General features: G+C 38.8%; 1 protein-coding gene across 17 annotated transcripts in view; it reads right to left on the bottom strand.

Annotated features, from left to right (window-relative positions):
• The window catches only part of EYA1 (EYA transcriptional coactivator and phosphatase 1), a 163,118-nt gene that overhangs the window by 57,117 nt on the left and 92,198 nt on the right, over nucleotides 1-13,803 (bottom strand). For 9 of the 17 annotated variants that reach the window (XM_038174190.2, XM_021273521.4, XM_021273520.4 and 6 more), the window contains 4 exons: nucleotides 13,268-13,348; nucleotides 11,273-11,342; nucleotides 10,732-10,877; nucleotides 6,403-6,540 (listed from right to left, as the gene is read on the bottom strand). In XM_038174190.2, coding sequence (XP_038030118.1) covers nucleotides 6,403-6,540; nucleotides 10,732-10,877; nucleotides 11,273-11,342; nucleotides 13,268-13,348 — 435 coding nt within the window. The remainder of the gene's footprint in view (nucleotides 1-6,402; nucleotides 6,541-10,731; nucleotides 10,878-11,272; nucleotides 11,343-13,267; nucleotides 13,349-13,803) is intronic. The other 8 variants (XM_021273519.4, XM_013101155.5, XM_021273517.4 and 5 more) reach the window with 5 other exon arrangements.

Here is a 13,803-nt window from a genome sequence, read left to right as displayed (position 1 = left end):
TTAATACAGGGAAAGTGATAATTCATTGTTCCTATACCCCATGTTTCATTATTGAATAACAAAAAACAAACAAACAAACAAACAATACAAAAAGCCCTGCTTTGACAGAAACTTGAAAGTTAGGCAGGAATCTGCAGACACCTAGGATCAGATAGCAATCAGGGTTTCTTCCCTTTCATTTTTTTGTCAAACAGTAACTTTGAGCCTTGTCCTGAGAGATGCTATCTCCCCTCACTGAACCCATGGGCTCCGTTTCTCCTGCTGCCTTCAAGCATTGTCCTCTTATCTTTGACCTCTTATCCCTGAACCTCAGTGCCTCGACGAAACAATAATAATAATAAAAAAAAAGCCATAACACCCTTTTCAAAAATGCTTAGCCTTTCTGTGAAGCCATTAGGATTCACTAATTGATCATAGACAGCCTTGGGCCGTAAAACTACTTTTTTGGGTAGAGTCTATCAGGCATGACACAAGGGAAAAAAGCACCTCTCTTAGAAGAGAGACTGAAGATTGAATTTAGCCCAGAGACTGAATTACTGCCTTCACCTCCCTCTCCTCTCACATCCCCCTCATGAGCCACCAAAAATAGACAGATGGGTCTCTTGTTTAATATCTAACCTGAGAAGCCGTTCCACTAAAAGGGCAGCAACCCCCTTTCAGCTGTTTTGCCCTTGCTGGTTATAACCCAGGATTGACACAGCCACCAGCTGAGACATATGGATGCACAGGGTGAAGCTCTGTAAGCCACCAGAAAGTCTGTAATGAGGCAACCTATTGAACTCATACAGCAGGAGAGCACCAGTGAGCAAGGAACTCGCATCAAAGCACACGAGCTGTTTGCAGCCTCCCTTGCCGCTGAAACCTGCTTAGCACAGAGGTACACTGAGATCTTGGAAGAAAAAGATGCAGATGAGCAAAAGAGGCAAGGAAGGATGAAAGCCAACAGGGGGCCAGGTGTTACAGATTCACCAATATTCTGGTGTGCCCAACACAACTCAACAACCACATCTTACACAACTCATTGGGAAAAGTGACAGTTCTTGCAAATCCAAACAGCAAAGAATGCAGGCAGGACTGCATGCTTAGCACAGCCCCTATAGGGCATTTGTGAGCTATATAAGTTTTTTAAACAAACCAAAAAAAAAAAAAAAGTTTCCTAGCTATGACATGTCAGAAGGAAAAATATTTAAATGCTTCAATTGCAAAAGTTACTAAAAAAGCACACCACTTAAGCCTCAGAGTAAGAGATGTGAAGTATGTCCGACAGCAGTAAGAGTGAAAAAATGAAGTTTAAACTTAATGTGTGATAATGACTGTAAACATTTTTCTTGTATTTGCTATTAGCACTAAAGCTCTGTGGTTGTTGATAGATGCTACTAATCCTGTGAACTAAAATCAGATTACTTCAGCAGAAGAGTTGACATCCAAGTTTAGCAGATAGTACAGATAAACAGTACTAATGAGAAAAACATGTTGTTTTAAATTTAATTTAAAATTGGAAAACAGATGTTATTTTTTATTATAACAAAACCCAGAGCCAAAATACAGCTGAAAAATATTTTAAATTGCAAAACTTTGAAATGCTATTTTATTTCTAAGAGTGCTTTGGCTGGAAGAATGTAAGTTACTGTGTCTCTTTTATTTCTGCAGTTATTTCTGACTGATGCAGTAATACATCCAAACACCAGTTTTATAGGTGCGTGGTTTGAACCATTCTGAAAAGATATGAAATGCCTCTCACAGTCATAAGGAAGAAAAAAACACAACTACAACCCACAAACCTTTTCTTGAATGAATACATTATCTTTCCACAGAACGTTTGGCAAATAATTTGCAAGAGCAAATGAGAAAAGTAATTACATGGCAGTCAGCATCTCTGCCCTCAGACAAAGACACACACATACTAACACACAGATCTCTCCCTTTCATCTTATGGTCAGCACTGGCTCCTATGGAGGAGGGGTGGGGGTCTCCTAGACCGTAACAAACACGAAGCAGGTTTTGCAGAAACGGCTCTGTGGGCCACCCAGAACTACTGGCCTAAAGTTGCTTTTAAAATCTTTTTTAAAAAAAGATTTTGCCATTTGTTTTTTGAATAACCAGATGCAGCGTGGCATAGAGCTGCTGTCTCTGCATTAGCTGAACAAACACAAAACTAAGAACCACAAAATGCACAAGATTTACTGCGGCAAGTTGGCCAACTACGCAGCTTTAAAACGTGATAAAAGCTGTCAACTGCAGGTCAAAGGTCTATTTGGCAAAGAGCAAGAGCCCACATGAAAGCTGGGAAGCCCAGCCAGCATCGGAAGGCTGCCGGGCCCTGCTGGGCCCATCGCGGCAGCTCTCGGAGCAGGCCTCGCCCCCGCGCTGCCACCATGGGCAGGATGCAGTCCTCCCCTGTGTATTTTCCACAGAAGCCCATTTGCTTTCCTAGCTCAGTCTCCTTGCCATGGGCTACGTCTATCATCAGGGCACAATATATGTGGCAGAAGTTTAGCGCAGCTCTCTTGGGAAAGCTGAGGATGGCCAGATGGGCTATTTAAGCTCAAGGTTTCTTCCATTTGCTTACAGTGTTTAAAAATCTTTGGCAAACTCCCCCTTGTTGTCCTAGTAACTGCTTGGCCATTCAGCACAATATTTTTATATTGTATAATAATAACCGATTACCTTAACATTTAGTTTTTAAGGATGAATTCCCAAGCCAGTTGGTTAGTATATTCTGAAACATCACAGTCATTGTAACTAAAACAATTTTGGTGTTCATCACAGGTTTAGCACCCTTCCAGCAGTAGGCTACCCCAGTGCACAGTAAAAGTTACATTTTTATCACAGCAAAGGGGATACTCAAGAAGACAGTTGCAAATGGAGCCCTCTCCTTGGCTTTTCCCCCCAACGCTTCCCCACTTCATTTATCCTCACTGAGCAGTCTTTGTAACCATGCCAATACAGGAACAGCAGCCCATTCCCACAGTCATTAGTCATGTAAGTGGTCTTTCAACATCTATGAAGCAACTTATATGAAAAAAAGCTTAGGGAACAAACTCATTAAAGCAAGGGCAGGAGCAGAGACAGGCAAGCAAAACTGTGTAGGTGCTCTTCCCATCCTCTCCTCTCCTCACCCCCCATTACAGGGATAATAAATTCCCAACAAACAAAAATCCAATTACCAGAATAACTTCAGCAAGGAGTTGTACACAGTGATTTTCCTCATCATTTTCAGAAGTTGGCAGCCTCTCCCTCTGCTATTGTTTAGTGACTAATCATACTGTAATTTTAGCAGGGTCAGGAAAAGCACTGGGTTTAATTGACTGCACACGCACCGCGATGCCATGTTCTGGTGTTTCAGAGAGACATTCACCTCAGGGAGAAGAGCTAGAATACCTCCAAAGCTTTTCAATGCAAGGTAACCCCAATCAGGGAATATAAACTGAGCAGTTGCTAGGCCTCTAGGAAATCCCATTTGCTGCAGACAAGGGTGCCAGCAGGGCCCCAAGTGCACTGGCATGTAACACTTGTTTATGAAGGAGGTTGTGGGATCCATTATCTTCATTTAGCAGCTCAGCAGCCACACGCAGGAGATGAGGAACGGCTATGGCAGACTATGACAAGGCTGAGGCTGCTGCCTGCCCGTACACTGCTTGAGGGAAAGGGAGAATAAACTCATTTCACTCTCTGGAGGTTTCTGCACAAACAACCAAACAGCAGTAGCACTACGCTAGTCTTCTGTCAAGAGAATCAATCGTATCCCTAAATAATAGTCAAAACTATGAATGGTTTCTTCTTCCAAAATTAAACCAGGAAAGGGAAACAAAAGCTCCTGTTTACTTTTAACATCTGGTCAATCAAAAGGAAGAATTAAGTCATTTGAAATACAACAGTCAGACTAATGAAACCATTAAAAATATAAAACCATTAAAAGCATATATTCAAATATGTAGTATAAATATTATACCGTCAACATTTAGCAGCAAGAAAAACCTGGTTAGCAATGAGATTGTTTTCTTCCTTAGCTTGTAATAACTCTACGAATATTTCATTGGAAACATTCTCCTTATTTCCATTCTTACGCTCTGCAAGGTTTCTGCAGGAGACTAGTTTTTTCCTGTCCATACACTGTGGTTACCGTTCATGAGCATGACAGAACTGATGCATGCACCACAAGGACTCCAGGCTCTCACACTGCTACCTGTGTATCTTCTGCCCAAATCAAACACCTGGCTATCTGTTGCAGTTCTCTATCTACGTGCAGTTCTCAGCCCAAGAACAGCATGGCTGGAGAAGGACCCAGACTCAGACCACCTCCTCCCTCAACCCTGGGAACAATACTATCACAAAATCAATGCCTGTGTCCCTCCTCCCTTTAGAGCTTCAAAAAGAAGGTCATCTTTAATACATTTCTTTTGCAGAATATTTTTAGATCCTGGCGTTTCAATCTGTATAGCTGAAATGCTTTCCAAGATCTTACTGTTCAGTCTCTTGACAACTGCCACCCTTTCATGGCCTTGACAATTATGTTCTTAAACACATGCTTTGCATAAAGCAAAGCAACACCTATGACAGATCTCTTAACTAGTCAATTGACTAAATCCTAGCTTTGCTTTACTAGTGCCAGAATTCACTGCTTACTCTTAAGATTTTCCAACAAGCACTCCCTCATATTATTCTATGCTGCTCCCCCTTTCCTTCCTCCAGCAAATGAGCTTCCCGTAGACATCTGCAAAACCACTTCATTATCCTCCCTAAAATCCCTTTTTATTGACATCCCTCTGCTCTGTATCTTACAAAATAAACCTTTAGAGTTGTTAGATAACCAATACGTGGTGATGACTATTTATTTTGCCTAAGCAGTGTCAGCTTTATTGTTACATTATGCCCTGCTAGCCTGAGTGTTTTACATTAGCCTCTGACTTATATGGGGACTATTTTTTCATTTTTCTATATAAGGTTAGCATAACAGGATCCCAATACATAACTGTGGCAGGAAGGCACTACTGCAACAAATATTATAGGGAACACAGACATGATTATTCAATATCTGTATTGCCATGAATTATCAGTTCCTTAAAAGCTTGAATGACTATCCAGGAGTTCCTCATAGCTGCTGTCAAGTACCTTGAGGTCTCTTACAGACTGGTGTTTTGTTTTGTTTTAAAATGCTGTGGCTATCTGCAGGAAGCAAAACTTGTGAACTAGTTATGGATATATTTACTCAAATGAGTAGAAGTTCACCCCTAATTGGTGTGTAGAGAAAAGTTAGCATGCTGGTCTTACTCCACCTTCCTTTTCCTTGACAGAGCACACTACAAGTAAGAAATACTTCAGATGTCAGATGGTCACTTCTGCCCCACTGAGCTACTCAACACACAGTTCAAAAGAGGACTTAAAAACAAAAACAAAACAAATCAAAACAAAACCCTCTCTTGTGTCCAAGCGAAGGACTAGATCAGTACACCCTTAAAACCATGGTACAAAAGCAAAACCTCATTTACTCTGCCTTTGAATGCACTTCTATGTCAAATCATTTCAGAGAGTGCTAATATGACAGCAGGCAGTTTGAATGGTGCACAACAATAGAGTTGCTGGACTTAAAAAACATGGTCCAACTCTGTGAGTGCTCTACAAATTGCTTATTTCAGCAATGCTAAAATCTGCAATGCAGCTAATTTCAACCATCAAATTTAGGGGAGAAAACTTCCAAAAATAGCTACTTGTATTTAAAAAAATATTTCTTAAATATCTCTCAGCATGGTGAAAATTCAGAACCAGGCACACCCAGGGGCTTCCCAGTACAGAAGGGGGAAAATGAATCAGAGGAACAGGTTGGAGAGATATTAAGTAGACTAAACAGGCAAGTAGAGCTACAAAATATAATTGATAATAATAGCTCACACATACAAAGACTTACAGCTTTTAAATAGACTTCAAAGAAACAGACTTCAATCATTACTTAGCTACCTCCACAGCTGCAGTAGGTATTTTTATCTTCTTTTCCCTCCCCGAATACACTCAGGTGTCAAATTATATTTGGCACTTCCTAAATTCATAATCCTGACACGTTTTCCAGGACTCACTTCGTCACATTCACTATTACTTCAACTATTGCTATTTGGAGATAACATTTTTACTGTAGTAACACTACAACACTTCACTATGTAAGAATTAATGAAGTCACTAAGTGAGGGATCTTCCAAACTGCTGAGAGCTGGCCCATCGCTGCTCTCAGCAAAGGCAATCATCATTTCAGCTCCAACTGAAATAACATCAGAGGTAAGTGCTCAAGCAAACTTTCATTTTTATCCCAGGAATGTAAAGAAACAAGGGAAAAAAAAAAAAAAAAAAAAAGGCAAAACAAAATGCAGCATTAACTGCATCTAATTAATGGTAACATCTATATATACAGACCTTGCATCTGGTAGCTATAGGGAGCCTGTCCAGGTTGAGGTGTGCTAAAGCTGGCACCGTAGCTTAGAAATCCTGTCTGTCCAGGTGACTGTGACTGTGCCAATCCACCTTCTGTCTTGATGCCTGCCCACAATGCACCTAAATCAGTTAGTGACAGCAAATCTATTTGTTCATATTCAAACAGGGATGGAAAATAAAATTGCTTAATTAGTAGCACTTTTAACACATACTATTGCATGCATGAGAAAAAGAATACCGAGAATATGCACAAATGAACGGGATAAGGGCAGTCTAAAAGAACACATAAAACTGAAGTTCACCAGGGAGAGGTTAAATTCAAAACTGTGTTTCCAATAACTGCAAAAGAAATTTATACATGAACAGGAAGTTGCATTATTCCTTTTTTCCTTTCCTGCCAGAGGCTAACTTTTCCATATATTCATGACATTTCACAGAGGTAGATTAGCAACTTTATATGATTTTAATGAAGCATAGCATAGCCAAGCTCTCCTACCATCCACCCTTTAATGACATAACTGAGATTTACATTGTATAATATTCCTACAAGAAAACTACATGGCTCCAAGTGCGATGGCATTCTAAGGAATTAAGCACCTCTTTAAAAGAGGATAGAGAGCTAGCAGCATAAAGTACAATGTGGATTTTCAAAGCTAATTAAACGCTACAAAATGCATTTAGTCTTTTAACAAATAAACACCTAATAGACAGGAAATATTGCTGAACCAATCTCCCAAACCAGGAAAAACACAGCAGAGAGTCATTAATCTGTACTGACAGGGAAGTCCATTACACATTACCTTCTCATTTCCAAATTTATTAATAAAAGAATGAGAAGTCCAATTAAATGAATGACTTACCTCCCTACTTTAGTGATTCTTACACCAATTTGTAAGGCAATAAACAAGGAAATATCAGCAAATGAAATACTTAGGAAATGCACACAATTCAGCTTCTGTCTCTTAGTTTTAATTATAAGGTTGTCCCAACATGAACTACCATTTAAAAATAATTATAGCCAAAGCAATGGAAAAGTAATACAATACTCTTACATTTCTCTATGGCATTCATTGATACCTCATTGTTCAAAAGCCACAGTTATATGAACTGAATTAACTAAGTGTGAATTAGTAACATTCCTTTGAAAATGTCTGTTAATCTAAGCCCATTGCCTGGTTGGAACTAACTTTTTTTTTTTTTTTTTTTTTTTTTTTTTTTTTTTTTACCTTTTAAATAATATTCAATGATGTTTGAAAGCAAGAGAGGACTGAGAAGCTACTGTGTTTGCAAAACTTCGGTATCTCCCTACATACAAATGGTGGGATATTTTCTCAATTTTTATTTTCTTTAATTAGTCATTGAAATCATTATTTTTTAGCTGGTGTCATTAATTATCCCTAATTCCATCTGCCACACTCACTAGCTGCCAGTCTAACACTGTTTGCTTGTTTTCCCCTGATGCTTGCTTCTTCTGTTTCACATTACAAATAAACAATCACAATGATGAATCTGACACCTCATTTCAAGGGGAAATTCCTGCTATGGATGCTTTGGTATCAATGATCTCTGTGCTTAAGGACCTCTGGAATGCTGATTAAATATTGTGTAGAGAAAGTTTAACTAACTCAAGCATTATATATCTATACTTCCTACTCTAGCAGCCTGATTCAACTCCCAATCTCAGATGAAGCAGTATCAAAGTCAGTGGCTGAAGGATGACACTTGAGCGAAGACAAGTTGGCACTGACGTGTCCTTTTGCAAACCTCCACACTGTGAAGAGCGTATCATCTTCTGGGACCTACTCTTCCCACCTGCTCTCATCCATAAGGCTTTCACTCACTAAACCTGGTGCTCCTTTCTCCTCCCAAGTCTGATATATGCAAGGGAGTGTGAAGGGACAGCGAGGAAACAGAAGGAACTTTGGGTAAGCGAATTGTTTGCTAGATGCTGGTACCAGGGCAGGCAGAAGGAGGGAGCTTCAGGAAATTCTCCAGCCTCCTCAGTGGCTTTGCAGATGAACCAGAGCCAGGAATGGCAGGAGGCAGCTGACACTGGCATTCCCCTCCACCCCCCTTCCTGCCATCTGGGCTGCACCACAGTGGAGGTGTGGGAGTGCAAAAATGCCCAGATAGAGGTGCATTCAAGGCAGCACCTTCACAAATTCTGCACTAAAGAGAAAAGTTGAGGGGAATCGGTATGTGTATTTATGCACATTCCCCCCCCCCCCGCCCCCCCCCCGTAACAAAACCAAAGAATTCTCCCCACTACAACCCCCAATTTTTTGCATATGTCATAAGTCTCCTCTCTTTATACCTGTTGCAAACTCTCTGCCTGAAAGAGAGAAAGGCAAAGTATATGATACATGAGATCTATGCTGCAGAGCCAAGCGAATTTGGGTTCTAAACAAGGTTTCAGTTGCAAATCAGCCTGTTGCAAATCAGCATCCCTGGGGTCCCCATGTAATTTATTTTGGGAACTAGGATTATATGATGAGCCTTAAATATGCAAAGCTATGGTCTTAGCTCCAAAAACTTTGTGCAAGTTATTTGCTTTCAAATATTACTGCTAGGTGATAAAGTACATCAACAAAAAGCAGCTTTACCCCAATCAGGGGGCGCTGGCTAAAAAGAATAACATAAAACATTGAGAACAAAACACTCTTCTTGCAACGTAAAACGCTAAGGAAAAAAATAAATATCTGATGTCCTAGGTGCAGGGGATGGAGTGGGAAAACAAAACAAAAGAGCAGGCAGGCACGTTAACCCCTAGCAAGCAGCTGCCAAGAAAAGCAACTCTCAATTATAGCTCCGACAACAGCGAGACAGCTCAACTCAAGTCGTGAAATCAGGGTCTTGCTGAAGTTGGTGAGAGTTTTATAGTTGACTTTAGTAGGGTCAAGATTTCATCCAGAGGAATGGTGCAAAAACAAAAAAATCAAAAAAATCAGTGTTTGGGCTGCCTACACCACCACAGACAGACAAGTAGTATGAAGTGTCACAGGAGAAATGGAAAAATGTGTCAACAAAAGAGCAGTGGGAAAAGGGGTCATCTGTTATCATACCACGTGATCCAGCTGGAAATGGCAGACAAGCTCACAAGCTTGCATCAGGAACATAATTTTTTCTTTATTTTTTTTTTCTTCTTTACAAGGGGAAGATTCCCTGTCTCCTTAAAGACTTTTAAAGACTCTTTTAAAGACTTAAAAACACTTATATATATATATATATATATATATATTGTTTGTGTAAGTTTTAAATATGTGTAACTGAAACAGAAACATCCAGCTCATGTTTATAAACATTTTTGGCAGTACGTAATCAAGATTGTAGCCACAGGAAGAATATTTCCTTGGATCATAATCATTAACATTTTTTTTTTTTAAGGGAAATAATAATACATTTATTCCTATTGTCTACAGCAATCTTTTGGGGGGTTTACTTGAGATCCTGTGGGTTTCAGCTTGCAGATTTCATGATGAAAGATTCACCAGCATTGCACTTAAAAGTTTTAATAATTTTAAGGGACACAATTTATACTATGAGTTCTCTTTTCTTGGTATGAAATCCTGTATTACTTGAATATATGTTACAGAACATACTAAAAACATGCTAAAAGCATGTAGAACATGCATTTTCAATATATTGCCCTAGAGAAATATAAAACCTATTTTCTAATAATGTATCTTTGCTGCTGAACTGCTGTGTGCACTACCAGCAGACAGTCTGGCAACAAAATGGTCTCACCCACAACGGATTGTTTTTAAATTTTCATCTATGTGGAGTTCTGAAACACCGAAAGAGAGATTTCCAGTGAGGGTCTTTTTGAATTAATCCTTTACCTGATGGAAATCACTGTAGCTTCACTGACACACTCAGGTTCCAGTAATGTGTATCAGCCTTTATTTGCCAACTTCCCCTATTACGTTGCTGGAAAGCACAACTCCTCGGCAAGTTACCAGGAGCTGTGCCTGTTTAATGGAAGTCCCTAGATCTCTTTCCCTGTTTCAGTGCTTCAGTGTTTTTTTTTTTTGTTTGTTTTTTTTTGTTTTTTTTTTTTTTTTTAAATCACCACTAAAAGCCTAATGAATCTTTCTCCTTCATCCCAGAACAAAGACATCCTCTTGAATAGCTTCTTAGCTCTTTAATACATAAATTAAACTGCACTCACTCCAATAGGGAAATAACCACTCTTCCACGAGAAATGCACAAGAGCATGGTTGTCCCACTAAGCACTGACACAAGGTCATGTAATCTTGTTCAAAAAAGAATCATTTGCCTTGAGAATTAAAACATAGGGATGTGGTTTCTTACCATACGAAGGGATTCCATAGGGCTGTCCAGGCTGCGGGTAGGTGGCATAAGCTGTAGCTTGTTGCATCCCTGTTGTAAACTGTGTCTGCCCATATGCAGCCATCGTTTGTGAAGATGGGGTAGGAAGAATATGTGGGTATGGTCTGCTATTGATTACAAATGACAGAAAATAGGACAGACACTGCATTAGACAGACAAGTGTGGATTTATTTTTAGCCTTATTATAAGCCTATTACTTCATTAACAAATAATCATAGATGTGCTAGACAACAGAAATTGTAAGATAGAGACAAAACAACCATAATAAATTAATAATAAAAGAATAAGTAAAATAATAACTTTTCAAATATTTTTCAAATACATTCTTAGCAAAAAAATAAAAAAAAATAAAAAAGAATATATTTTTTTTTCCTTGAAGCTGCTGTGGTTTAAATTATGACTTAACAGATGGACCCAATTATTATTTTAAATGAGGTTAAAATCTGCCTATTTCAGTTATTATTATTACTACTAGTAGTATTATTTTTAAAAGATATCATACTTGGAAGGGTAAATCTGTGGTGGGGAGAACTGGTGTGTTTGTCTTGGGCTGAAACCACTGCTTCCAATTGCTGCACCAAGGAGAAAAGAAAGCACACAGAAGTGTAAATATACACACCTAAGATAAATATTATTTTTCCTAATAGAATTTCAGAGTATTAACAAGATTTTAATTAAATTCAAATATCATTGGTATTTTAGGTAGAAAATAATATTTTATTAGCAACTATACATGAATGCTTAACATTAAAATCTTGATTACAGCTTTCAAGTACTAAATTGCCCTTTTGTACAACTCCTGAGCAATAGTTTATTCTTTGCTTGCACACAGACAACATTTTTAATGCAAACATTCTATATCCTATTGGAAACATTTTTCTTCATATTTTTAAAGGATTATTGCTATCTCAAGTGCAACATTTTATTAACTTTTAGAATTTTTAAGACCTACATTTTATGAAGGAGCTTTATACATGCCTGTATTGAAAACACATGGCCAGCTTCAGAACACGTGCCTTTTAAAAATAATTCCATAATGCATAAGGATGTGTTACCATATTACACCTCCTTCTCTTTTTCCCCGTGTTACCTGCTTTCTAAAATGCTCTCACACCTTTAAAACACCCAGTATTCCATAAAGATGTCATGATCAATGTGCAAATTTACTTAGGGAAACACTTAAACCTAACTGAGCTTCTCCTCCCACAACTTAAGGGTTCCCCAGACCAATCACTGCTAATACAGACATTTTTGCAAACATGAATTTCTTTCAGTATTTTTGGGTGCTGCCGAGGTTGTCTTGGATGCACCCATGTGCTCTGCTCTTGGCGTTCTTTGCAGGAGCGCCATACAGATAGTGCCTCCCTCTCTGGTTACCATTTGGGTGCCATCTCTTCTCTATGTCCCAAGGTCAATTTTGAAGCCTTTGCCAGGAAGAGGTCAGCTGCAGGTTATGAGACTACTGTAAAAACAGACAGCCAGAGAAACAACAGGCCCTATTGCTAAGTACTTGGAAATAAACAAGGCATGGATAATTACCCTTTGCCAGCTACCCCTTTCTTGGCCAACTACAGGGAAAATCCATCATCTTTACACTCAGAGTGCTTGTGAAGTGTGGAGCAAGGCAGATAATTGCTTTCTGTTGCTTCCACACCTGATATTTTGCTTTTCTGTGGTCAGGGAGACTGCAGATATGTCAAATATTACAGTCCCACCTTAGTCAGATCACCACAGATGAACGTAGCTACGATTAAACATGCTACCTTTCCTACCTTCATAAATTTAACTTACTCTAGAAAACTTTTTTTTGCCTTTAAACTTTGATACTTTCATACTCTGCAGCATGCACAGAAAATGGAGGCTGTCATGAGATCAGAAAAGGGTTGGCTACTTAGAGCCTAACTGGTTGCGAGATTACAGATTTTGCTACTTTGGCACTGAAACTCCATGATATATTACACTTTTTCATTTGATTTGTACCATAAAAATTATGTGCTACAAATACCACAGTTAATCCATAGCTATGCAAAACTGTGCAAACATTTTAGGATTTTCTCACAGTGTTTGTCTCCTGTGTGTTAACAACTAAGATGTGTTTGGCTTCAAGAAAGACAAAAAGACTGACGAAAAACTACCTCACTAATAACAAATTTTAAAAAATGAGGAAGACCTCAGTTACTCCTCAGTTACAACACAAGGCAGAGAGGCAGGTAATATTTACACAGAGAAAACTAAAAAGAGTAAATCCTTTGGGCCAGAATACTCCCCAGTTCCCCAGTAAAGACACCAGTGGACATCAATAATCCCAATGCTCTAATGCTTGTTACTCAGGGAATGCTCCTGTTGCCTTACACTATCTGAGTAAGATGAACAGAAATAGGCATAAGCTGCAAAATGCACAAAACTTTTCAGCAGCTGTGCACAGGTTTAGACCACATGGGAAAAGAAAATAGTAAATGGAAAATTGCTGAGCTTAAAACCTTTGTTTAGTCCTTACCTGATCCTGAGAAATTGTCTAAAGACCCGTCTGTGGTAGTAGTAGTAGCAATCTCACTGCTGCTCATTGGTTCTGTTTTAACTATAGAAATATAAATAAAATATATTCTATATGCACCTAATATTCTTGCACACACATGCACACACTCATTACAGTCACAAATTCAACAAAACAGAAATCTGCCCAAAATATTTTAAATCATGGTTATCAATATTTTGCATTTTGTGAATTTGTGTATACAAACAATGCAAAGTACTGGTAGCTATGATTTGCACATACATATAAAATGATCACAAGGGTTATTTCTGTCCCCAAGGAATAAGAGCCACTAAGTCCCCATGCAACTCTCTGCACCTGTCCTGTCTCCTCTAAATCCTGCAGACCCAACAATAAGGGTCCACATTTAGATCAGGTCACATAGTCATTTTACAGGCTTGAAAGACAGCAATTTGAATAAGACAAAAAGGGAGATAATTTTTAAATGGGGTTCTCTGAGAAATGCTCTTTTTTTTTTTTTTTTTTCCTTCCATCCAAAT

Source organism: Anas platyrhynchos, chromosome 2 (assembly GCF_047663525.1).
Source record: "Anas platyrhynchos isolate ZD024472 breed Pekin duck chromosome 2, IASCAAS_PekinDuck_T2T, whole genome shotgun sequence".
NCBI classification, from domain to species: Eukaryota; Metazoa; Chordata; class Aves; order Anseriformes; family Anatidae; genus Anas; species Anas platyrhynchos.
The sequence above is the reverse complement of the archived record's forward strand: the minus strand, read 5'-3'. Positions and strand labels throughout refer to the sequence as shown.